The 24456-nt window shown below is 41.6% G+C and overlaps 2 protein-coding genes across 3 annotated transcripts; one reads left to right on the forward strand and one right to left on the reverse strand.

Moving 5' to 3' along the window:
- The first annotated feature begins 957 nt into the window (after positions 1-957).
- cdhr5a (cadherin-related family member 5a) lies at positions 958-13489 on the forward strand. Of its 2 annotated transcripts, none has more exons than XM_084062837.1 (14): positions 958-1036; positions 5072-5244; positions 5940-6002; positions 6792-6881; positions 6980-7066; positions 7326-7433; positions 7537-7722; positions 7977-8067; positions 9056-9153; positions 9581-9787; positions 10141-10254; positions 10636-10702; positions 11473-11633; positions 12457-13489. In XM_084062837.1, exons 2-14 carry the CDS (start codon positions 5218-5220, stop codon positions 13000-13002), a joined length of 1845 nt encoding a protein of 614 aa, XP_083918963.1. In that variant the 5' UTR covers positions 958-1036; positions 5072-5217; the 3' UTR covers positions 13003-13489. The 2 variants fall into 2 exon arrangements, with proteins under 2 accessions (XP_083918963.1, XP_083918962.1); XM_084062836.1 differs by lacking the exon at positions 958-1036 and adding an exon at positions 4345-4558.
- A 683-nt stretch (positions 13490-14172) lies between these two features.
- On the reverse strand, positions 14173-23664 carry ctsd (cathepsin D). The gene is made up of 9 exons (XM_084062856.1): positions 23476-23664; positions 21613-21769; positions 19085-19208; positions 18526-18644; positions 18160-18359; positions 16402-16524; positions 15701-15845; positions 15058-15156; positions 14173-14735 (listed from the first exon to the last, which is right to left on the reverse strand). Exons 1-9 carry the CDS (start codon positions 23538-23540, stop codon positions 14574-14576), a joined length of 1194 nt encoding a protein of 397 aa, XP_083918982.1. The 5' UTR covers positions 23541-23664; the 3' UTR covers positions 14173-14573.
- Positions 23665-24456: the final 792 nt, after the last annotated feature.

Genomic DNA, 24456 nt, shown 5'->3' on the forward strand with positions numbered 1-24456 from the left:
TGATCAATGTTAGCTTGGTGGACACACGGACATACAGGCATACATACATACATACATACGGACACACAGACAAAGCCACGTATAGGAGTGGTTGCCTTCGGCACCACTCAAAAATCACACCCTGTGTGAAGTGAGTGGTGCCTTTGATGAGCCCCGTATTGACCCCCGTATTGATGTTGTCAGCAATGTTTGTGGACAGAAATACATACATACATACATACATACGGGCACACAGACAAAGTCATGTATAGGAGTGGTTGCCTTCGGCACCACTCAAAAATATGGACAGCGTCATGCCATTGGTTTCTAAGACCGTAAATTAAGCCTATTTTGCAGAGATTTCAAATCCATGAACCTCTGTGCAAGTTATGCCAAGTTCAGACCAAATATTCACGATAAGACCAAGCCGATTCATACTTTGTCATACACTGTGTTGTGCACCAAAAATAGCCGATCTACAAGCTCACAGTGCGGCACGGAAGATGCATTGTGAGCTTGTAGATATTCTGATATGTCTGATATCTTTCCCACACACGACACAGCAACACTCCAAACAACGGAGCACGAAATAAGCATTAGAATATTGCAGAGAAAGAACGCAGCAGTCGATATATATACTGTATATATATATATATATATTTATTTATTTTTATTCTTTTTTTTGGGGGGGGGGGGTGAGTATTTCTCACCATGAGATTTGTCCTCTGTATTTATCCATCCTAACTATTAAGAGTAGTGTGGAATTAATACAGCACCAGGGGAGCAGTTAGGGGTTAAGTTCACACTTAAACAATCAACACCTGGGCTGGGTGGACTGGGGGCGAACCGGTGACCTTCTGATTACCAGATGGCTTCTACCCACTCCGCTTCGACCGCCCCTTGGCTACTCATTGCTCTCTCTCACTGGATGAGACCTACTGTATAGCAATGTGACGCTTACTACCTTCTTTGTTTACAGGACAGTGCAAAGGAGTTTGAACAGAGCATTGCCCTTTGTCGGTCAACCTTGGAGAGCCTGATCTACCGATATGGAGAGGTATGAACAATTATTTTCTCGCACAATTCATTTTCAATTATGATGGACAAGGGAAAAAGGCTGTGAAACATTCAGTTCCTGTTCAGAAATTCTGAACTCCACTGAAGCATGTTGACAACTGTAACTTTCGTTACTGGCTGTTGTCCTTATTGTTGAGGGTCTGTACTACATTAGTCATATTGACACTGCAGTGACGAGGTAATGCTCAGCTGCTATACAGCAGGGGGGACAAACACTTACCATTTTCAAATGTTTATCATGTTTGTCATTTAAAAACCTCTTGATCCATTTCATGAAACGTTGAGTAAAACTACTTGTTTATTTTAAAAAACAAGTGTAGGCCCAGAAAAAGAAAATCCTCTAACCTGGGATCCCTTTGAGCCTGTTTTGTAGACAACTTGTGAAGATAACAATGCAATTACTAGTTTACCTGAGAGATTCTAGAATGCAACCACAAGGAAGGAAGAAGTATTAGGGTCGTTTGACTTACAGTTGAAAGTTGCGCTATGCTCTTTCTTGCGTGTATCTGTGTCTTCGGGCAACGCCTGGTGCAGATTTGCGTGTATTTACGTCTTTGCCATAAACTTTGCATGTAATCTTGCTGCACGCTGGTTCTGGCAAACTTTATTCTCAACACTGGGCCGCATCAGCAATACACACACCAAAAATGAGGGCGATTGTGTCGATTGGCAGTCGTGCTCACTAACAGATATCTGTGGAATGTATAGATAGATTAAGTTTCCTCCCTGCTAAGGCTACAAATCCTTCAGTGGTTGAGCCGCAAAGCGATACTAAACTCTTGAAAGGTTGTCAGTGTGTATGCATTATATGTTTGTCCTCCAGAGGGTGATAAAGTGGCTCAACAATTCACACCTCTATGTTTCTTCTTGTATTGACCAATACAATAGCACATACTTATTAGTCCATACCCGGTGATGTGCGCACTCAAACTATATGCAGACTTACTGGTTCTGCTCGGTGTGTATAGTTATCATTTGATCCTGTTGGCCTGTGGTGTGGTGTGTGACAATCCGGTCATTTATTATTATTATTATTTCTTTTTTTAACTTCTACATTTTTATCCCACGATTTCGTAACCCATTTTTTCAACCAGCGCCAATTGCCTATGTAATCCTGGGCGCTACTCTCCCTCTGCCAGCCTGGGGAGAGCCCAGAACTGAGCTCATGCCTCCTTCAATGCGAGTTAGCAAGCCGCTTCTTATCACCTGACAGGGGGGAGTTTCCCCGGTTGGACATAGCGCGTGGAAGGAACGCGTTATTCCAACCAGTTCCTTTCCCTTCCATCAGGCGCCCCGGCTGACCAGGGGGAGGCGGTATAGAGACAAGGATTACTGCATGTTTTTTGTGACCTACTAGTGATGAGCGGGCCGACCCGTAACCTGCGGGTCCCGCGGGTCAAGGTGGTCGAGTCAGGATTTTAGAGGCAATTATGCGGGCTGCGGGTGAGCGGGTCAGCCGCTCTCACACATAAAAAAAAATAAAAAAATCACATGCTCTTGTTTTGTCTTTATTCCTAATAAGAATAATAACAATACAACAGTTTGACTACACTTATATATACTTGAAGATTATTTTCCCACCTTCATGATTTTACAGAATAAAAAAAAAATCGCGGGTCGCGGGCGGGTTGAGCCATAGATTTATATATGGGTTTGCGTGGCGGGTTGAGGCGGGTTGGGTTCCGTGGCGGGGCGCGGCGGGGCGGGGCGGGGCGGGTCATGAAAAAACCCGACCCGCACATCAGTACCTACCCTAGGGGACACGGGGAGAACATGCAAACACCACACAGAAAGGCCCTTTCGCCAACCCCACCTAGGGTATGGGCACTGATGACGCGGAGGAGAGGACACGCCCCCAGCGCCCACACAACCCGGTCATTTATGACCCGACACCGAATCGTTGCCACAATGTCACCCACAACCATGCTGATGTTGTTTCAGCGAAACTATTTGTGCTAATGAGACAACATTCATTCAAACATTGCGCGCGTCAATCTGCGTCCGAGTGCTATGAACATGATATCCAAAGTGCCCCTGTGGGGGACACAGTCCCTAAATCAAACTCCAACTTCGTAGCGCTGGTCTGTCTGATCTGCCGTCCTGTGTGGGGTGTGTGTGTGTCTACAGCAGCCCCAAAGGTAGGTGACGTCCACCCACCGCACTGGCTACAGGCCCCATAGCCTGTGGGGTCCGTAACCATGACAACAGAGCAGATCCTATACCCCTGAGGAGCGTAATGCATGTAACGGTGACAACAGAGCCCAAGAGCCCAATGGCCACACACACACACACACACACACACACACACACACACACACACACACACACACACACACACACACTTAGTGATGGCTAGCCTCTGGCAGAGCCATGCCGTAATAACACATGAAAAGATACAAGGTTTCTGCCCGGCAGTGACAATAATGGTAGGACCTTGCATTAGGAGGATTACACCACTTGCATTGCCAATTGACTTAATACATGTTGTACGGTAGAGTTACTGTATGACCTCATGGAAGCTGTGCAGATATATAGCAAAACCGTCTCTCATGTTTGATTATTGCTCTGTGACTTCTCAGGTAGTGACATTGATTTCAAGTTTTGTGTGTCACCATGGGCCTGACTGCGAGGGACAATCTCTGCATGGCAACACAATTTATGTATGTCATGTGACATGATGACACTGTGTGCCTGTTGTTCCCACACAGACAAGAAGTGTGGGGGGGCTTGGTGTCTGTATGTGTCTGTATGTGTGCCACACGCACACACATGTGTGTGTGGTGGGATGCACAGTATAACAAGTGCGTGTGTGTGTGTGTGTGTGTGTGTGTGTGTGTGTGTGTGTGCGCGCGCCTGGCTGCGTGCGCTATTCAACTGTCTACACATGGGAATCTTTGTGTCTGTATGAGGATCTGCCATCATTGTGACACTGGAAATGGCTTACAGTATTGAGACACACGCCAACCTTTGACCTCAGTGAAAGAAAACAAGAACTCTTATTGAAATGAAAAGATAAATAATTGAGTAATCAACGTGATTGAACAATTGTGTTCAACATGAATAATATTTAGATGTTTGGGGAAATTTGCCAACTCCAGAGAGGCATTCCGATGTCAGATTCCTCCCAGGGCTTTGTGACAGAAGCCCGGCTACCAGTTAGAGACTGCCCCCCATCTCGCTAAAACAGATGCAAGTATTTTTTTTGTAGGAGGTTTGCAAGTCCGCTGTTGGCAAGCGCTTTAGGCAATATATGCCCGTAAGATGAAGTCACAAACATTGCAACTGTAGTCAACTCCCACTCGCCCGGCAGGACAGACAAGGCTTTATGTGCACAAGTACCAGCTGGTACCACGGGTTCCTCATCCTCCTCCTTGCGACTTCATTTGTTGGTGCCTCTGAAACCGGGACATGGCACTGAAATCTAAGAGCAAACCTGTGAATATTTTCCTGGGCTGCGTGCTTGCTGTTACCTTTTGTTGTTCTCTTTGTTCGGCAGAAAAACGTAAGTGTGGAGCTTTTGCTGCTTTCGGTTCAGGGTGTCATCAGTAGGCGGTGCAATGAACTCTAATTTATACTTCATCGCACGACGGTGTCGCTCGCCGAAGACAACAGATTTTCAATTTAACAGCATGACGCAGAGTGAAAATAGTTATTTTCGCCGAAAAGGCTTAACGGTTGAGCGTGTTTTTTGTTGAGAGTTTACACTGCTGTGGTTTACTGTGGTGCACTTTTGATGGGTTTTCTCTTTCTCTGTGTGTGTGGGAGAGAGAGAGAGAGAGAGAGAGAGAGAGAGAGAGAGAGGGGGGGGGTGGGATATTTTTACAAATGTGGCATTCCCCCACAAATCCTCATCAATTTTCATCTCCGTAATTCCCCTCAAGGCCCTCATTTCCATCCTGCAGGCTTAGAGGCCTTTGTTTGTTGTTGTTGTTGTTGTTGTTGTTGTCGTCGTTCTTTGTTGTTGTTGTTGTTCTTGCTGCGTGTCGCATCTAATTCTCTCAACACTCTTATCCAGTTTGCACAGTTTCTCATGACGCCGTGTCAATACAAGAAAACAGCACTATCGACCTCCTGGTCGCCACCATCGAGTCAGATCCTGACGTAACGTTGACCGTTGTACTGAACCATGAGGATTTTTTCTACTTACAGGGAAATGAACTGATGGTTAAGAAAGGATTGGACTATGAGGTAATCCTCACCGGCGTAAGAACGTTTTGTTCACGTCTGGGTCACATCCAGTAAGATGCAAGACCCCCCAAAAAATGTCATGATCATTCAAGGTCTTTTTATTGATCTGATTTGATATTAACAAGCATCTACTGTACGTTGACCTTAATGTGAGCCTGTTTACAGTAACAATTCTTCATTCATAGCATATTTACAATTACGTTCTTCTGTTTGTTTATATGAATATGATTGAATATGATTATGATCAGTTTAAAAGTGAATTTATTATTATGGATGTTTAGAGGAGCACTTTACCCATCTAATCGGTCCTCACTTCATTATAAGATGGCACCATTTCTCTCTACTCGCTCTACTACATACCTGAGGTCATTTCAAACAAGATTTCAAAATATATTTCATTTGTTTTAGTCGACGCAAGTACAATGGCTTCTATTTGCTTCCAGTATGCTTCCTTTTCCAGGAAGAGAAATACTGTAGTTTCTATTAGATTGGAATCCCCATCGATGATGTCATTGGTAGGCAGGTTTCTGAACTGTCCACAGCCCTCCTCTGAGACGCAGAGTGGTTAGACGGAAACGATGCCATCTTACAATGAACATTAGTGAAGACCAATTATATGATTTTATAAGGTTGAAAATGAGTGACATGTGCCTTTAATATTATTGCTGATACATTAAGTGTGTATGTGTTTTCAGTTATTACCCAGTACAGATGCTGTTGTGGTACGAGTTCAATGCAGCAGAACAGACTCCAGATCTGTAAGTAGAGGGTTATCAAGACAAGTAAATCATAATATGCTAATGTAGTGTTTCTCAAACCTTTTAAATTCAAGGACCCACAGTTTGGTATGCATAAAGGCCATGGACCCCCATAACTCTGAGAACCGAAAGGGTCCATTTGGTTTCATTTGTACACTCTCGGAGTTACAAACCTTTAGGGTCCATTTGGTCCCTAACTATCAATTATTTAGCTGAGCCCCCCTGGCACCCCCTCAAGGACCCCTTTGAGAACAATTCAAAAAGATAAAAGCATACATAAGCCAAAAGGCTTGTTTCCATCATGGTCCTTTTGAGGAAGGGGGTACAATTCAAATTCATTATTGTGGACAATACATGTTTGAAAATGCTTGTTCTGCTCAGTTGTATGTTAAGGGGGGCTATAGAGTTCATGTAGAACAGGGTTGGATGGGGGTTTTGCTTCTGCTTTTGATACCCCCCCCCCCCGGTTCATTTTTATGGGTGGTGGGGGTATTTTTTATCCCTGCTGCTACTGGTCAGACTGAATTAAATACACACATTTCCTTTTGGGAAAGGTGGACTGTTATGTTAAGTTATGTTTGATAATATCACAATTTAACAATCCAATTTATTCATTCTTTTTAATTACAAATATTTGACGCTATTCGTCGTACAAAGGAGTATATAGGGCTTAAGTGGGTAAGAAAATGCCCCTGTTCTGTTTATAAATCGAGCCCTGAAGTCATCATACTTTATAGTTCATTATTATTCATGTCATGTGGAGTGATTCATTCTTTTGCTGTGTTTAAGGTAAATGTGTCAGTGGAGGTTTTTGTGGAAAATGTGAATGATAACCCTCCAAACTTTGCACTAAACCACTATGTTCTGGACGTCAATGAGGTGAGACATTTAGATTTCATAAAATGACTTCAACCCCTTTTATTTACAACTGCTTGCAGTCTAAACACTATGCTGATTATGGATTTCTCTCCCTGTAGCTTACTCCAATCAATACCAGCGTCGGACTGATAGAAGCTACAGATATTGATACAGATATACTGTACTACCGCTTAGAGTCTGCAATGGTAAGACTATAGTATACAGTATCCATATAGACGTATTGTTTTTTTGCAATCGTAAGACTATAGTATCTATTGTAGGTGAATATTCATGGTATGTATAGAAAACAGCAACATAAACAGCTGAGGCATTCAGTGAATGATTAGTGATGCAAGAACACTGTAAAAATGTAAATTGCAATTGTGAATGTCATGCTAGAACAATTAAATAAAATGACATCTTAACAGTATGAGTACAGTAACAAAGTTTATACTTTGTCACCAGGACCAGAAGTATTTCCGCTTGGAGAGCATCAACACTCCAAAGATTCTTGTGGCAAACATATTGGACTACGATGTCATACAGAAGGTCTCTCTTGTTTTACACGTGCAGGTACAACAAAACGCTGAACATTATGAATGATTATGAATAATAATTAGTACACACTACAGAGCAGACATTACAGGAGGATGATGTAATGTCTCCTACATTCCAGGACACATTCGACAGCTCTTTGTCCAAGGAGCCCTTCTTCACGGCTGTGGCCACCATCACAGTAAATGTGAAGGACATTGACAACCGGCCTCCGTGGTTCCAGCCCTGTATGAGGGCTAACCTCGGCATCGCCAAGTTATGTGTGAGCACCGGCTATAAGGGCAGAGTCAATCTGACTGAGAAAGAGGTGAGTCATCATAATAACACCCTCCTTCTATTGTCCATTGTCGCATCTCTGAGTAACGCTCCATTTACTCGCTTTGCAGATTGTACATTTATAATGGAATTTCAAGAAAATGCTGTGGGGCAATGAAATTGAATCAGGGCACGAAAGAACTTGTGAACAGTAATAATCACACCTATCCTCAACCTCACATCAGAGAAGAATGCATGTTTATATATTTTATTATTGAGGTCATGCTTTTTTTCTTTTTCCCACAGGATGGGCCTTTAGCATTGGATCCTGGCCCTGTGTTTGCCAGGGATGGAGACAAGAACAGGAGTGAGCAGATTAGCTACAAAATACTCAGAGGTATGTTGTGTGTCTGTCTGTCTGTCTGTCTGTCTGTCTGTCTGTCTGTCTGTCTGTCTGTCTGTCTGTCTGTCTGTCTGTCTGTCTGTCTGTCTGTCTGTCTGTCTGTCTGTCTGTCTGTCTGTCTGTCTGTCTGTCTGTCTGTCTGTGTGTGTGTGTGTGTGTGTGTGTGTGTGTGTGTGTGTGTGTGTGTGTGTGTGTGTGTGTGTGTGTGTGTGTGTGTGTGTGTGTGTGTGTGTGTGAGAGTGAGCCTGTCTGTATTTTCCGTAGTAATATACAGTAGGTATGTATGCATATGGAACATTCTAAAGGATTCACAAACTTTCAAGCACCATCATAGGTAACACCTGGGCCAACTATTGAAAAGGAGTTAAGGAATCTAGATATACTGTATCTGTCTGTCTGTCTCTCTGTCCATCCAAAAATATGTCCGTCTGTCTGTGTTTTTGCCCAAATATGGTGAAGACTGACATCATAGTACTGCAGGAACATCCGTATCATATAATATGATATCTTGCCCAGTTCCACATGGCTCCAGACTGGACTCAATGTACTCTGTTAACACATATAGATTATGTACTGTAGTCTGTAGTGAACAATTACCATTGACCACCAAATTATATTCAGCTCATTCCTCAGTGCAAGTGGATGATTGTGCAAAATGTGAAGGCATTCCTGAGATATTGTGTTCACAATGTTGGGATGTATATGTATACGGACAGATGTATGTAAGTACAGACAAGCCTCCGGTCGCGGCTTTCGACAGAAAATGTTTCGTGACCAACCACGAACCTTCTTACACATGCTGATGTAAAACACAGTGGAAACTTTCCAGCAAGGCAGAGCTCTCCAGGAACAAAACATTCGCAAGTGTTAACTGTACTGTTTTTAGGCTCCATGTATGGGTTAAAAAAAGGCTCTACTTTTTTGACAAGCGTGTATTTTGTATTAACAAGTTATGTTTCATTTGTTTGTCTGTTTTTACCAGGAAATGAGGGCAGTATATTCCAGATTGATGAGGAGACAGGAAACATCTCCATGGCTAAAGCTGCTGATATTGTTGGTCCAATAACCCTCACTGTTCTGGTACCAATCTAGTCTTTTATATTGTTCTGCACTGATTCCAAGTCATTTGCAAAGGTAGAGGGTAATTGCTACGGTGTGGCTCTGCAAGAGGCTAGCTGTCTATGACAGGGTCTGTTTGTTTTTGTGTGTGGTGTGGAGCTAATCTTCCAAACCGCTGGACCAATCAGCATCAATCATTGTTTGCACAGTGCCAAATAGGCCACAGAAGTACCACCACTAATAATGTTCACATACAGTATGTTTCATACCTTTGGAAATACTTAACTTTATTTTTTTATCAAACTCAGATAAACGCTAGTTGACAAAAGGATTGGAAGGACCCTGGATTTTGGATTATTTAAGAATTGCAAACACAAATATTTATCATTGACATCTAGCAGTCTCTAACACACTGTTTTCTACCTCCTGCTTGTATGTCATCGTCCAGGCCTCACAGGTGACCAACAGGGACCAGTTTGCTGTGACACAGGTCACCATAGAGGTGATGAGGAAGAGCAGGAACCCTCCACGCTTCGAGAAGGAGCGCTATGAGGGATACATCTACAGCAACTCTGTCCCTGAGAGCATGATCCTCAGGGACAGGACCTCCAACAGGCCCTTCAGAGTCAGGGCCAGAGACGAGGACTTTGCCAGTGTGAGTGATGTCATTTCAGTTCATTTGAAAGCCAACTAACTGCTACTTTGAAAAGGCATTTGATGTACAGATGCTTGATTATCTTAAATAACCACACAAATGCATGGAATGTTTAATCCTTAATTATTTTAAATGAGTTTCTTTATCAGACATTTTGATCAGTTTGTGGTTGTGCACCGACCGGGGTGTGAATCCAGATGTTTTGATCACTTTCTTTGTATCCTATCCAGGGTGTGAATCCAGATGTTTTGATCAGTTTCTTTGTGTCCAGGGTGTGAATCCAGATGTTTAGATCAGTGTCTTTGTGTCCAGGGTGTGAATCCAGATGTTTTGACCGGTGTCTTTGTGTCCAGGGTGTGAATCCAGATGTGAAGTACGAGGTGCAGTACAGCAGTTACGTCAACGTGACATCAGAGGGCTTTATCATTCTGAAGAGAGTTGTGAAGACAGAGTCCTTTGCACTTCAGGTAGTACAATAATGCACTGACAGTATTACAATAATAAACTGACAGTAACACAATAGCGATCTTAAATTACTACAGTAATAAACTGACAGTACTACATTAATAAACTCACAGTACTACAGTAATAAACCGAATACTACATTAATAATTTGACAGTACTACATTAATAATCTCACAGTACTACAGTAATAAACCGAATACTACATTAATAATCAGATAGGACTACATTAATAATCTGACCGTACCACAATAACAAACTAACAATACTACATTACTCTTACGGTACTACATGAATAATCTTAGAGTTGGACACTAATAATCTGACAGCACAGTACCAGTGTCGTAGTTGTGTAGAGAAACACTTGTCTTTGCATGTGCATGCAGCTCAGAGCAGTGGATGCCTCTACAGGAGAGTTTGGTTCATCAGCGCTTTCCGTTCAAGTCATACCAGGTAAGACGTCCAGCTTGGTGTGAACACTATACACAGTCCCTTGCCACGTCCCATTTCTGTTCAGCACATTTTAACCCTTTAAGACCGGGAAAGCATAATTTGTGTCATTTTAAGATTTCTTTCGCTATTCAAAAATAGCAGATATACTGTACAAGCTCATATAGGCACCGAGTGCCGTGCTGAGCTTCTATATCTGCTATTTTTGAAAAAATCATGAAAATGTGTGCAAATCTTGGAATACATATTTTTTAAAGCGAACATTTGTAAAATATTTAGTTCCAGGGACCCCTCAGAAGCAAATATTTGAGTTAAAAATGTCTGCTTAAAAATAATAAAAATCTAATATTTGCACACAAATTAATGATTTTTCAAAAATAGCAGATCTACAAGCTTAAGCTTTAACATGCTGCATAAAATACAACCCATACTGAAGACCAACAGCTACACGGTTTAGTGTCATGTTGTTTACCATGCTTAAGATCATCAGGTTAAGATCATGTCACTCTGGATTAGAACAGGCTTCAATATGGAATATATCACATTCCCAGGATGATATCAGTTTCCACAGTTTTCAAAGAAGTAGCAGTGTGATCCTATGTGAGGGATGGTATAAACCCGAGTAATCAATGTCATCCTAAGCAATGTACAAACTAGGTGTTTAGTATGTATCAATTTAGCATGTTCAAATTGTGGTGTTCTCACATACATGATGAGTGCTGGTTAATTTTCATTTGGCTATTATTAACAGTTCTTGTCGTCGTCTTTTGCAGCGGTGGCCGTCCCCTCTCCGTCGGGTGGAGGGTACCGTGCGGGTGACATGGCGCTCCTTGGCCTGGTCATGGCTGCTCTGCTGGTCCTGTGCCTCATTGTGATTGGCTTCCTGGTTTCACGCTTGAGGAAGGGGACCGCTAATCTGAACAAACTGTCAGAGGTGAGTATCATTCTCTTGTTTTTTTGTTTTGTTTTACGGCATGGGTTCTGAAGGAGTCTAGCCGTAAGAGGGTCAGTCTGTGTGTGTGTGTGTGTGTGTGTGTGTGTGTGTGTGTGTGTGTGTGTGTGTGTGTGTGTGTGTGTGTGTGTGTGTCCAGAGCTGATCTCGCAAACTGCTGGACACATCAGCGTCACATTTATTGTGCACACTGTCCGTAGGCCACATGTGTTTCTTACTTCTTTTTCAAATATATATTTACTTTAATTTCATAATGGAAGTCAATGGGGGTCTGATCAAGCTGAAATCTTGCCCAAATCTGGAGTCATGTCATAGATATGTCATAGACGATTGACATCACAGATGACTGACGTCACAGGCTGGTAACTTGAGGTTGGAGCCATGCCGTTCCCATGTGGACCCTGAGGTTCCTATGTGGACCCTGGAGATCCACATGATTCCTTTTTTAACCTCTAGCATTTTGTAGTCCCTGTGATGTGTTTTGAAGGTTGAGAGTAAAAGTCCAATTCAGGTATTAAGCAACTAACACATCTGTTGAAAGACAGCGTCCCCCATTCCATGATACCAGTGCTGTGATATAGACTAAATACAGTCTGGATCTGTGATAAAGGCGTGTTGCTCCTGAGTAGCTTTGATGAATATTTATCAGTTGAAATCCACAGAAGGGCTCTGTGTTAAAACGGAACAAATGAACCTTGCTAACGCTTGGGCACCACGATGGCATCTGTAACATTGAACAATGCCTCAATATCCTCCATGCTTCATTGACTTGTGTATTAATGACAGGCCTTCCTCCTGTCTCTAGTGTTTGGGCCCTTGCCTGCGGGCCACCCAGAACGGAGGCGGGCCAAAGGACTCCATGGAGTACACCAACGATGGCTTCCAGACCGAGGGCGACCAGAGCCGCGGAGGGGGCAAGCGTTGGGGCGGCCTCGTGCCCAGACGGAGCACCCTCCCCCTGGGCCGAAGCAAGGTGATCCCCCTCGAACGAAGGAACCGGCAGTGCTCCTCATGTGGCGTGCACACGAACCACGTGGGCAAGGGCGGCAAGGGAGGAAGAGAGTCAGACGAATACGTCAAGAGGTCGAGCCGGCCGAGGAAAGAGGGGCAGAAGACGGTGTGGTTCAAAGAGATTGAGGACTCCTCGGAAATCGAAGTGGAGATTATTCCAGACACTGTGGGCCAGGTACAAGAAGACACGGAGGAGGAGGCAAACGGCGAGGTGGAGATGGACGGGGTCGTCAGAGACCCGGCCGCACCTCGGCCGGAGGATGACGACACAACAGAGCCCGTTGAGGACCAGGGTCGTGGTGACGTTGACTCAGAACAAAAGGAGGAGGAAAGCAAATAGGCGGACGGCTAAACCCGGTTTATACTTCATTGCACGACGGCGTCGCGGACCCAAAATAGCCGATCTATAAGCTCACAACACGCCGCACATGGGACGCATTGTGAGCTTATAGATCAGCTATTTTCAGTCCACAACGCTGTCATATGACGGAGCATAAATTAGGGCGTATGCGTGCAACTGCTCAAAAAACCCTCAATTCATCACTCCACAGATGACATGGACACAAACATTCACAAAACGGAGAGAATTGCTGTTTCGTTTATGTTTTTTGGTTGTTTGTTTTTTTCTTGTGATTTTTAAAGTAGAGATCTCTGGATAAACATTTCTGGTTATGTGCGTCAAGAAGAGATTCAAGGACGCAAGGAATATTTATTTTCTACTGGGAATATCCACCGTGTTAGCATAATTGATAATACCATAACTACCTGTATAGTGTACAAAGAAAATGCTTTCCATTTGAAAGCAACTTGAATCAGCATGAGGGCAAGTACAAAAAAAGAACAGGATTTATATCAGCGCTCAATAAATGTGGAATTTATGCAAACACATCTTTAATTAGGTCACCATAGCACTTCCGGTAGAAATGTCACAAGGCACTACAGACATTTTGAACAAGCTTTACTAAAACAAAATTGAATATTATGGCCACAGCAAAATATTTGACCCAAAAGAAATCTGTTTACTGAATACTAAATGAATGAAGGGACTTTTCTGTGAATTGTATTTTGAGAATGTTGTGTAAAATAACAATTTTATGATAAAAAAAAACAAAATATATTGTTAATATATACCATAGATGACATTTTGTACTTTTGAAGGAATAATAAAGTTTGAAAGATTTGTTGATGTAAGGCTACCTTGTTTGACATGCCTCAGTAAAAACATTAAAATGTATTTAGGAAATTGTAAGTTTACAACACCTCTACATATTTGTGGAAATTGTTTTACTGTGCCACCTTAACCTTGAATAAAGCAAAGTCAGCTTAAGTCAGGGCAAAAGATAATTTCAAATGTTGGAAATCCAACTAATGTGAAACAAAAAACTGCACCTATGCCATAATTTTGCATTCTCATAAATATGATAATCAGTGTTGTTTTAAACAGCTAAATCCAGCCCACCCCAACAAGGGAAATGATTCATTATGTGAGAACACACCAAAGTTAAGAAACTTATGTTTTTAAAAGTCTTTATTGAAGCCAATCACAATACAATATGTTATCAGTAGAAGAGGCCCAATTCCTCCTAAAATTAAAATCCTAATTAAAACTCAAGTCCCTGATTTTTAAAAAGTGTAGCTCACTCAGATGTTCAAACCAAAAAAGGTCAGAACCGATCAATATTGATCGCCGATCATGTATACATCACAAAACACATCTCACCCCTTAAAACACATTCGGCAGAGGATTAAAAAAAAAGTTGTTACTCTTTCTTCCAAATCAGTGCATTTAGGCTCTACACAAATCTATTGCTAAAGAGGATTGAAAGCAACAGTAACGCATGTAGATCAAACCTCATAACATCAATCCACTTGGTACAATGAAACAGGCTAGTGTCTTTAGGCTGCTTGTGCTTATTTGGACTTGGCAAAGCCCACCCTGTTGTTATCACGATCAAAAACGGTATAATACTGGCCAATGAATACATCTCCCAGAATCCACAGGGGCCCAGCAGGGGCGGGGATGTCCAAACCCATGAAGCCACTGAGGCAGATGGTTTTACCAGCCTGGCTTTCCTGGAAGGATTGGAAGATAAAAGACAATCAGACAAGGAATCTCAACGCCATAATAATCTTTTATACAAAGAGGAACATTTGACGGTGCCTAGGGTAAAACATTGACTGATATAACAAACATTTAGACGCTTCTTTGAGAAATTACTTTCTCAGGCAACACAACAGCCCACTCCCACAAACAGAACACTTGGCGTTGCCAAATGAAACAATGCCACACTTTGTGTGACTTAATGACACAACGGTCACAGGGTTGTTGTTGTTGTATGGGCGGACTCTCCGCTGCCCCCTATTGGCCATCTAGCGCATGTCAAGATAGACTCACCTTGAGGACATACTGCTCTCCTGTCAGTGTATAGGACTGTCCGCCCACGTTGAAAGTGATGACGGGGAGGGTTGGGATCTTGTCACAGCTCACCATGTACTGCAACACGACGTGTACTTGTTAACAACAGCCAGTCAATCACCAGATGAGTCAATTAGGGCTGTCACGACCATGACATTTTAAAGGTGACAATTAAGTTATACAAATAATTGCGATTAATGATTTGTTTTTGTCATTGAACATTGGAACATCTAAATACAAATTACATTTCTGTTTGCCTTAAAGGCTTTGTAAGCAAAAACTGCAGTAGCCTGGCATGGCCAGACTAATATCACTGCAGAGGACTATTATTATTATTTTTTGCACTGGCAGATTCGTCTGGTTTCCAGGCTAAAACTGCACATGGAATATATGACAAATAACTTCCAACGCCTATTACTGAAATATACAAAGAAATTACAATTATAACAATACATAATACATATGTACTATGGCCTATGATCTACAAGCTCATAGTGAGCTTGTAGATTTTGTTGTTTTTCTTCTGTTTGCTTAGCTCAAATAACTGCAATCAGGTGATTATCTAGTAATCGTGACAGGGTTATGAGTCATGTGAACATAATGTCAGGTGGATGCAGTCTACCTCTCCCTGGATGAGTGGGGTGGCTCCGATGGCTTTCTGCAGAGCCCTGACCTCAGCTGCGGGGCCAGTGATGAGAGAAGTACCAGTGTCCACAATGGCCTCACAGCCGCCCTTACACAGTCCCAGCTGGCTCCCAACCGCCAGCCTATAGTCATACACACATTCAAACGTATGAATATGAATCAATGTAAAACCGCTGCATCGATTTGTTTTAACCACTGGAGTATTGCTATAAAATAAATGCATGCAAATGCTTCAACATTCTTAAGCACTTACACTAGTAGCACGGCACCCTGGGTGTGTGTGTGTGTGTGTGTGTGTGTGTGTGTGTGTGTGTGTGTGTGTGTGTGTGTGTGTGTGTGTGTGTGTGTGTGTGTGTGTGTGTGTGTGTGTGTGTGTGTGTGTGTGTGTGTGTGTGTGTGTGTGTGCAGTATCACCCCAGTGCTTTAAACCCTAGCATCTTTTTTCTGGGGCAAACATTCAGCGGAAATAGTCAATCTACAAGTTCACAATGCAGCGCATTGGTGAAATTGTAGATCGACTATTTTCTCCGAAGATATTTATTGTAGAGCGAAAACAGGAGGGGACCTAGCATAGAGTGCTGGGGGACTCTGGTCAATTAAGTATACAGGGTTTAAGTGGTTAAAAGGGAGAGTTGCTAGCACACATTGTAAGTGAAGTGGTAAAGTTTGAACACACACCCATCCATGCGGATCTGCCAGTAGGCCTGGCGGGTGATGTTAACGTAGTTGAAGTCACCGCTGTAGTACTTGGGGTCAGTTCCTCCCAGGAGCAGCTCACCACCGGGTTCAGTGTCAGGGTTTCTAGAAAACAACACACAAACACAAGAGTGGAAGACTTAAAAGCTGAAATCAGCTATATTTTGGATAACATCGACTGAAATGATCCCCTGTATTGTCAATGTATTGAGAAGCACTGACGATCCTAAAACGATTCTCCTGTTGTATGCACCTGCCAGCTCATTATTTACAACAATTCTACACCAACATTGTATTTGTGAAGCAGTTTTATAAATATAGGTCAAGTATCACTATTATCATTTTACCCAACTGATAACAGTACAGTTCAATTCAAATGATCTATACATTTGGTTGAAATAAGCCATACAACGTGTTTTCTGTAGTGTGGCTTCACCCCTGAAAACCACATTGTGATTTCTGTGGCTTAAAGTAAAGCTACTTGCTGCCCTCTCATGGCAAAAATAGCATATTGCAGGTTGAAAACAAATATCAAGATGGACCCAACAACGACTAGAAGGAAATACAACATACAAATCAGCAATTTGAAAAAGCTAATTCTGTACAAAATAACCAAATAAACTTGGCAGCCACCAGAAAAATAAGGGGTGCACAAATGTTTTCAACAAGGACACAGAATTATCAATCCATGCTTGTGCTAACCCAACTCAATATATAGTATTTATTCAAGATAATTAACAAACAATGAATTAATTGTTTGGCTGCTTGTTTTTAATAATTCAAAGATAAAGAGTAAACATGACAAATAATTCAAGACTTTGTTTAGTGCATGTAAACACAGATTGCCATGTAGTTGGGAGTTGGGAAACGTGAGAGAAAATATGAGTGTTTTCGTTCATTATTAAACCTAAGAATACATTTTGTAACACCAAAAATCAAGTCTTCTCCAGAACAGCTATTGTTTTCATAAAGTTTCAAGGCACACCAAAGTCTACCCTTAAAAGCACAAAAACTGCCTGTGTCTGGTGTCAGAGGCAGCCTGTGTGTTGATAATGCCATGGACACTGACACAGGTAGCTTAACAGCTGTTAAATTCACACAGATGTTTATAACCTAGGACCAGCTCAGTGGAGTTAGAGAGTCTGCTCTGAGACTGGGAGGTCAGGGTAGAATCCCTGACAGAGTCATACATACTAAAGACTATCATAAAAATGATACACAATGCCTGCTTGGCACTCAGCAACAGGGGTTAGACTGGGGGTAAGTCCCTGAAACCTACTAGCGTCATGTCCAGGGGGTGTACTTGTACATCAAGCTGCGCCACGATAAGGAAACAGGAGATAGTCTAACTGACCTATGGTCCACAAGGCTACTTGCTTATTTACTATGAGTAAGAACCTCGCGCACAGCAAGGACAGCAGTCAAACTGTTACTATTATTATTATTGCTGCTATCAAGTCTGAGGAACCAGGACAAAATCCTGTACAAGAAACCTTGGACCTAGAATGTAACACATACCATTTACCAACAGAACAGCAAATTCAGTTTAAAAACTGAAACTACTCAATGCTATACTGTATATTGAAAAGATATTCATTACTTGCCTCATTCTAATGTTGCTGTACATGACCCACGGTGTTTGACATCAATAACAATATCATACAAGCTGGTGAAAATGCACATGGTTGACATCAATAACACCCAATACAGCATTTAGGATAACGCTTTGTTCGTCCTCACCTGTTGAGGTAGAATGAAAAGACATTTTGCTCCACTGTCTTCTGACTCATGATGTTGTCAAAGACTGGTGCCACTCCATCTACAGAGATGCGTGGGTAAGCCATGCCGAGGATGCCGTCAAACTTGGCTGCAATGAAGGCCACGCCAGGCTGCTTGGTAGCCTCCCCAAACATCTGTTCAGTGATCGATAAGTCTCCAATCTGGAATGTGACAGAATGTGTGTCTCACTTATTATTACTGAGACATATGTCTAACTTATGCGACTAAGAAGTGTTAAAGATTAATGTATCATGCCAATTATATCCGTTTTTGCATTAAATATAGAACTGGAGTGACAATATGTAACAACAATTGTATATGGCTTACCATGCATGTGTCCTCACTGAGGAACCCAGACAGACTGCCGGATCCATACTGTATGGCAAATGCAGTTCCATTCTTCACATAAGTACTGGACTTTGCAGAGTTATACTTATGATGAAGCACTGAAAGGGAAAACAGAATAGGATGAAGGTCAAATTTGAATTCTGAAGTTATGTCATTTTATTAACCAGTTAAACCCTCTATACTTCATTGACCGGGGTTCCCCCGGTGGTCTATACTTGGTCAGCTGCTTTCTTCCCTCTACACCAAATCTCAGACAAAATAGCCAATATATAAGCTCACAAGGTGTCGCAGCACAACAAGTTGTGAGCTTGTAATCATGCACACTTTACATTACTGCCGACAATCTTCCAAAGCATAATAAGTTAGTTTCCCTAATTTACAATGTGCTTAAGAAAATGGTCAGCAGTAATGTTGAGTATGTGATTTGTAGTTAACTTGCTAAAACAATGTTATGGTTCTTTAAGATTCTTGGGAATAGCTAATGATTAGAGGTTAATAATGATTAAACATATGGATCCTAGGTGTGGACAAAACTTACAGCAAGCTATGTCCGTCCAGGCGCAGTGAACGGAGGGTACCCACAGATTGGACGAGCCAGTGTCAAACACAACAGTGAACGGCTGGGGAGGAGAACCCAGGCTAATCTCCCCATAATACTGAGCCTGGACAAAGAAAAAACAAAAAAACAATCATAGTTTTGTTTAGAAATCAACCTATTTGCATTATGGACAAGACAAAGACAACTTTTGTTTTCCCTGAAACCGCACTCAACTCATTTTGGACGGGAACCCCCATTTGTGGTTCCTGTTGCTATGTACAGTATATAGCATCATACATTTTTTGTAATTGTTGAATACATATTCGAAGTTTTTCAAAAAACTTAGGTCAGGATGTAGAAGGTGTTTTTAGAGTTTTGACATGCAGGCAAACAACATACGATAATCTCCTTTAGCCTACAAGCTGCTCATAGAGTAATGGAGAATAGAATAATAATGTCCTGATCTAGTAATTAGGACTGATGATTTAACTGTGGCAAACAGTAAATGATCTGATTATACACAGAAAATAAGCACCAGACAGATTTCTGTATGCTACAACTACCGCCAATTTGAAAGCTCTGTAGCAGAAACGATTTGTTTTAGCGATGATTCATCTGTTTGTATTCTGCAGAGACAATGGTTCTTTACGACGAGATTTGATACATTTACCAGCTTTGAATAGCTCTCCCCCTTCCATATTGTAGGATATTGAGGGTTCAAAAATCTAATCCCGAACTTAATACAGTGCATCTATAAGTATACTGTATGTTGATGTTTTTCCAGTGTTGTGAACGCAAGTTTGGTTTAGGATATTGTAAATTATGGAATTGGGATGCAGTCTTTTCTACACACCACGATCATGAGATTTTAGTTGACAATTAAAAGTACACATCCGTTTGCTGTTTAGGCTTTGTAAAAAAAAAAATATAATGAACTGGGCAGATGTGAAATATACAAAACCTATTACTGACATATGCAAAGAAATGACAGGTACCAATAATCAAAATAAGTAACGTGCTATGGCCAAAACAGACCATATACATAATAATTTGATACTTATAAAATATTTCCAAAATAGTGGTAATAGATCTACAAGCTCAATTTCTTTAATTAGTTAATGACTTTAATCCAGACGTTTTTTTTAAATTGATGAATGGAAACGTTTCTAACGATTATGCAAAGATAACTGCTCAAATAACAGGCGGTTATGTCGTAATTGTGACAGGCCAAGTCATGTGCCGCTGACCTGTTCAGCTGTCATTGTTAATATGAAGTCATGCAGCTGTTAATGTCAACAAACAGAAGTAGAACAAAGTGTTCCTCTGAGCCACACGTTAGTCAGCAAAATGATTCTCCTATTAAGTGTCTAAGAAAGTGCCTACTACTAAGTGATTAAATGGAAGCAGAAGTGCATTTCTTTTACTAGTGACTGTATGCAACATGTTTCCAGCTTGTCACTGGCATGTGACATCAAGTCAGGTTTCCGGTGGCTTCTGTGGTTTTAGATTCTCTCTGCTGATCTTAACCCATTCAATCCGGGGAACGCATCTCGTGTCATTTTGGATTTCTTTAGCTATTCAAAAATAGCAGATATACAAGCTCATAGCGCAGCACAGAGTGCCACGCTATGAGCTTGTAGATCTGCTAAAACCGTGAAATTTTGTGCAAATCTTTGAATATATATATATTTTTTTAAAGCAAACATTCAAATCTTTGCTTCTGGGGGTCCCTGGAACAAAGCTCACAGCCACGCCATGTGCTTGTATATCTGCTATTTTTTAATAGCCAGAGAAATCTAAAATGACAGAGATGCGTTCCCGGATTGAATGGGTTAACTAATGATGTTCCTCATTCGCACACTGACATGACAGCGTAGACAATCTTGACTTGGATGGCTCTTATGGCTTACATGGCAAGGATTTGTGAAGTACTAGGAAATGTCTAAAACCACTATGAATACTGTTTCTAATTCATAGTCACTCTACAATCTTTTTGGCAGACGATTGTTGATTTCACATGCAACTACGGGAACAGCACAGGCCCCTAACCCAAGAAAAAGGCTTCTACCTTGTCTCATCCACTGTATCTGAATGAGCAGGTCACTTATCGATATATGCAAACATTTCAGCATTACCATATCTTTTAGGTCAAATGCTAGGATAAGTGTGACCTGAAAGAACACCTGTCTGAATAGGTAAAGAGTAAACAAAGAAGGTTCTTGGGAGACATGGACCCGAGACCAAACATCACCTGATCAGGATCAAGAAGCTTAGAGCCTGATTTATACATAAATAAATTAGGCTTAAGGGTCAAGAGAGTGCACTTCTGAGTCATCTGTCATGTGGCAAAGGATTCTGTACCGTTATGATGGTTCAACCCACACTTTCAGCACCCAGCACTGATATCAGGTTCCATCAGGACAATAATTCAACCAATTCTAAGACCTGTATGCGTGTGTGTGGGGGGGTCTTGAGGGTCCACAGGCCACTGGTTGGTGGAGCGGGGCAGGGACAGTCTGAGTGCTTACGTCGAGGTAGTTCTTCAGGGTTTCTGGAGTGGGGGCGTCGCTGGTGGGGAAGCCAGCATTGTACTTAAGGGAGTGGTTGTCAGCCAGGAGTTCCTTTGCACTTCTCCCCGAGTCGGTCATCTCACGCCTAATGGAACGGAATTTTGTCAACGGAATTCTGGTGGGAAAGAAAAGAGAAAAGTGAGACGATTGATTTAGGGTCAGTTCACTGAGAGCACGTACTAATATGGTGCCATTTAGGTAACGCCTGACCTACTTTGACTTTCTTATCTCTGGGTTCTGACTATTTCTCAGCATGCAAGACCAAATGAGGACTGCGAACAAAGGGTTTTCTTTCATCCTTTTGGCAACACAAACCACAATTAATGTAATTTTCACAAGCATTCTTACTACCAGTTCATGAACAGTAGTAGTAAACAGCTGCCATGGAAATGTGTGTTTGTCAGCATTCAGGGTATTCCTCGCTTTCTTCCATTAAAAAAAATGCAAAATAAACCATCTAACGGCAAATTAAATCTGAAAATGATTATGCAATATACAGGGAAAAAAACATCAATGAACCACATGATGTGCCTTCTGTACCAGTGTAACAGGCCCTGGTTTTGAACAGAATTTGATGATAGAGTGAGTACACTGCCATGAAAGATTCTGGGGACACGAGTGCTTGGCATTATCACACCTAAGGCCTAAATCAATTACCAGATTTGCCCATTCATGATCTCATCATGTTAAACACCATAATAGCTCTTTATGAAGAACCAAAGCAAGCATAGTCATCTAGGTTCAGAGATGTGTAGAACACACAACTGACTCTTGATATTGGTTCCATGGTGAGTAAACCTTAGTACTATGATAAACACCTCTGTCACAGAGACAGATTGGTCACATTTAATCAAAATTACAGTCAATATTTATAGGATAAAGGGTTATTGTTCGCCCCAGTCTGTGATCCTGTCTACCATACCACCCACCTGTAATATCCAGTCCACACCAATGCAAATCCTTGCAACATGTAGATACTTGCAACCATTATCCCCGGGCCATTATGGCAGTTGCAAGTAGTTGCATGGAGTTGCATTGGTGTGGACTGGCCTTAAAAAGATTAGAGCAACTCATGTAAGGTTTTAGATATAAACAAGTCAACACAGCAGCCCTGGCTGGAACAAGGTGTTGTGGTCAGACTAATGTTTACCATGTTCTACAGTAGCACAGCTGGGAGCACTGAAGACCGTATAGAATAATGCAAATAATATAGAATAATCTTGAAGACATTTTGGAATAACACAGTACATTGTAAGTGATAATAACACTGACTGCAGACACTGACACTATAGAATAGTAACACTGCCTTTACAGCAAGGAACCTGTTAGGCGGTATGGAATGATAACCATGGTATGACAGTCATGTTTCAGGGCTAGGAATGATAACACTGCAGGCAGTATAGAATGCAAACTGCACAGTCACAGCATGGAATTTAAGGAACATTTTTCCTTTTTTTAACTTTATCTTCTACATTTACTTTCTTACTTTCAAAAATATGTATTACTATTATTTTCTAATTGCATTTGAAAATGTCAGCTTACTGCACTCTGACAGTATATAGTCAGAGAGTGCAGTAAGCTGAGTAGTTAGCTTAGCTTAGCGGCTAGCCCATGGTTTATCTTGTTTTTAACCTTGCTCAATGGGCTGTTTATAAATATTTCTTAACTTGAGCCACGGCCACCACGTAGACAGCAAACTGATACTCCAGAACCATAATAACACACAGTGACTGACATTGTTGTTAAACTGCTTTGTATCAAATCATGTTTTCTTATTATTTAGTGATAGTTATAACGCTGCTCTTCGCAGTTTTCTCTTACCGAACAAGTGCGTCGTTCATCAAAACAAGCGCTGCAAAAACACACAGGTGTAAAGAAGTCCCCATGATGTAGAGCTGTTAAGTTAAATGTACAATATGAAATGGAAGCTCTTAGGACTCAGGAGTGTTCAAAACAATGACGGAGCAGAATATTCAACTAGACAACAACGAGCCAGACAGACACTTTATAATCAGTCATTCAATTCATCATGTGACTGAGGAGCAGTGTTGCCATGTCCGGTCATTATAAGCGACTTTGGCCTTGTTTTTCTGTAAAGTTGATTGTAAATATTATTTGGTAGTTTGCGGGTTGCAGTTTTTTTTGGGCTAGTTTCTAAAGTGTAGTAGTTGCTTATTTGGGCTTTTACATTATTTAAACCAGTGGTTCTGAAATATTTTCATGTCATGGATGGACCCACAAATGAATATATTAATTAATGAATGTACGTATGTACATTTCGTGCCAGGGAGCCCCGTACCAGATTTGTGTGTGTTGTTGGAATGTTTTAAAAACATCTTCCAAATATTCCACATTTTATTCAAGATTTTTTTTAAATAGCAGATCTTCAAGCTCACCGATCGGCTATTTTGAAAATATACCACTTTAAAGTGCTCATAGTGCCCTAGTTGCTTTTTTGTGCTTGTTTTCCTAGACCTGGTTGCTTATTTCTCTCACTAAATCTGGCAACGCTGCTGAAGAGGCGTTATTGAGCAACAACAACAACTTCCGCCGGTTCATACTTGCGAAAAACAGCTTGCGGAAAACAGCAGATCTACAAGCTCACGCGCCCGGATGCTATGTTTTTTGCATGGTTTGTTGACGCGTTGTGAGCTTGTAGCTCTGCTATTTTCGGAGCGCCACACCGTCGTGCGACGGAGCATAAATTAGGCGTACGTTTCCGGAACGAAGACGATCCTCGTTGGCGTATTGCTGCCTCCCACTGGTTGGTCAGAGTAAGTGCAAATACAATAACGTACACAA

This window comes from Gymnoscopelus microlampas (genome assembly GCF_963454915.1).
Source record: "Gymnoscopelus microlampas genome assembly, chromosome: 1".
Classification (NCBI taxonomy): Eukaryota; Metazoa; Chordata; class Actinopteri; order Myctophiformes; family Myctophidae; genus Gymnoscopelus; species Gymnoscopelus microlampas.

Bases quoted from the DNA above. Each gene is read 5' to 3' on its own strand.
- cdhr5a (XM_084062836.1), top strand. From the start codon at position 4,465: ATGGCACTGAAATCTAAGAGCAAACCTGTGAATATTTTCCTGGGCTGC. The intron at 7,067-7,325 runs GTAAGACTATAG...CTTTGTCACCAG, and splicing joins ACCGCTTAGAGTCTGCAATG to GACCAGAAGTATTTCCGCTT. The intron at 10,703-11,472 runs GTAAGACGTCCA...CGTCTTTTGCAG, and splicing joins TTCCGTTCAAGTCATACCAG to CGGTGGCCGTCCCCTCTCCG.
- ctsd (XM_084062856.1), bottom strand. From the start codon at position 23,540: ATGGGGACTTCTTTACACCTGTGTGTTTTTGCAGCGCTTGTTTTGATG. The intron at 19,209-21,612 runs GTAAGCACTCAG...TTCTTTGTCCAG, and splicing joins CCCTGAAGAACTACCTCGAC to GCTCAGTATTATGGGGAGAT. The intron at 15,157-15,700 runs GTAGACTGCATC...GTCGTGTTGCAG, and splicing joins CCCCACTCATCCAGGGAGAG to TACATGGTGAGCTGTGACAA.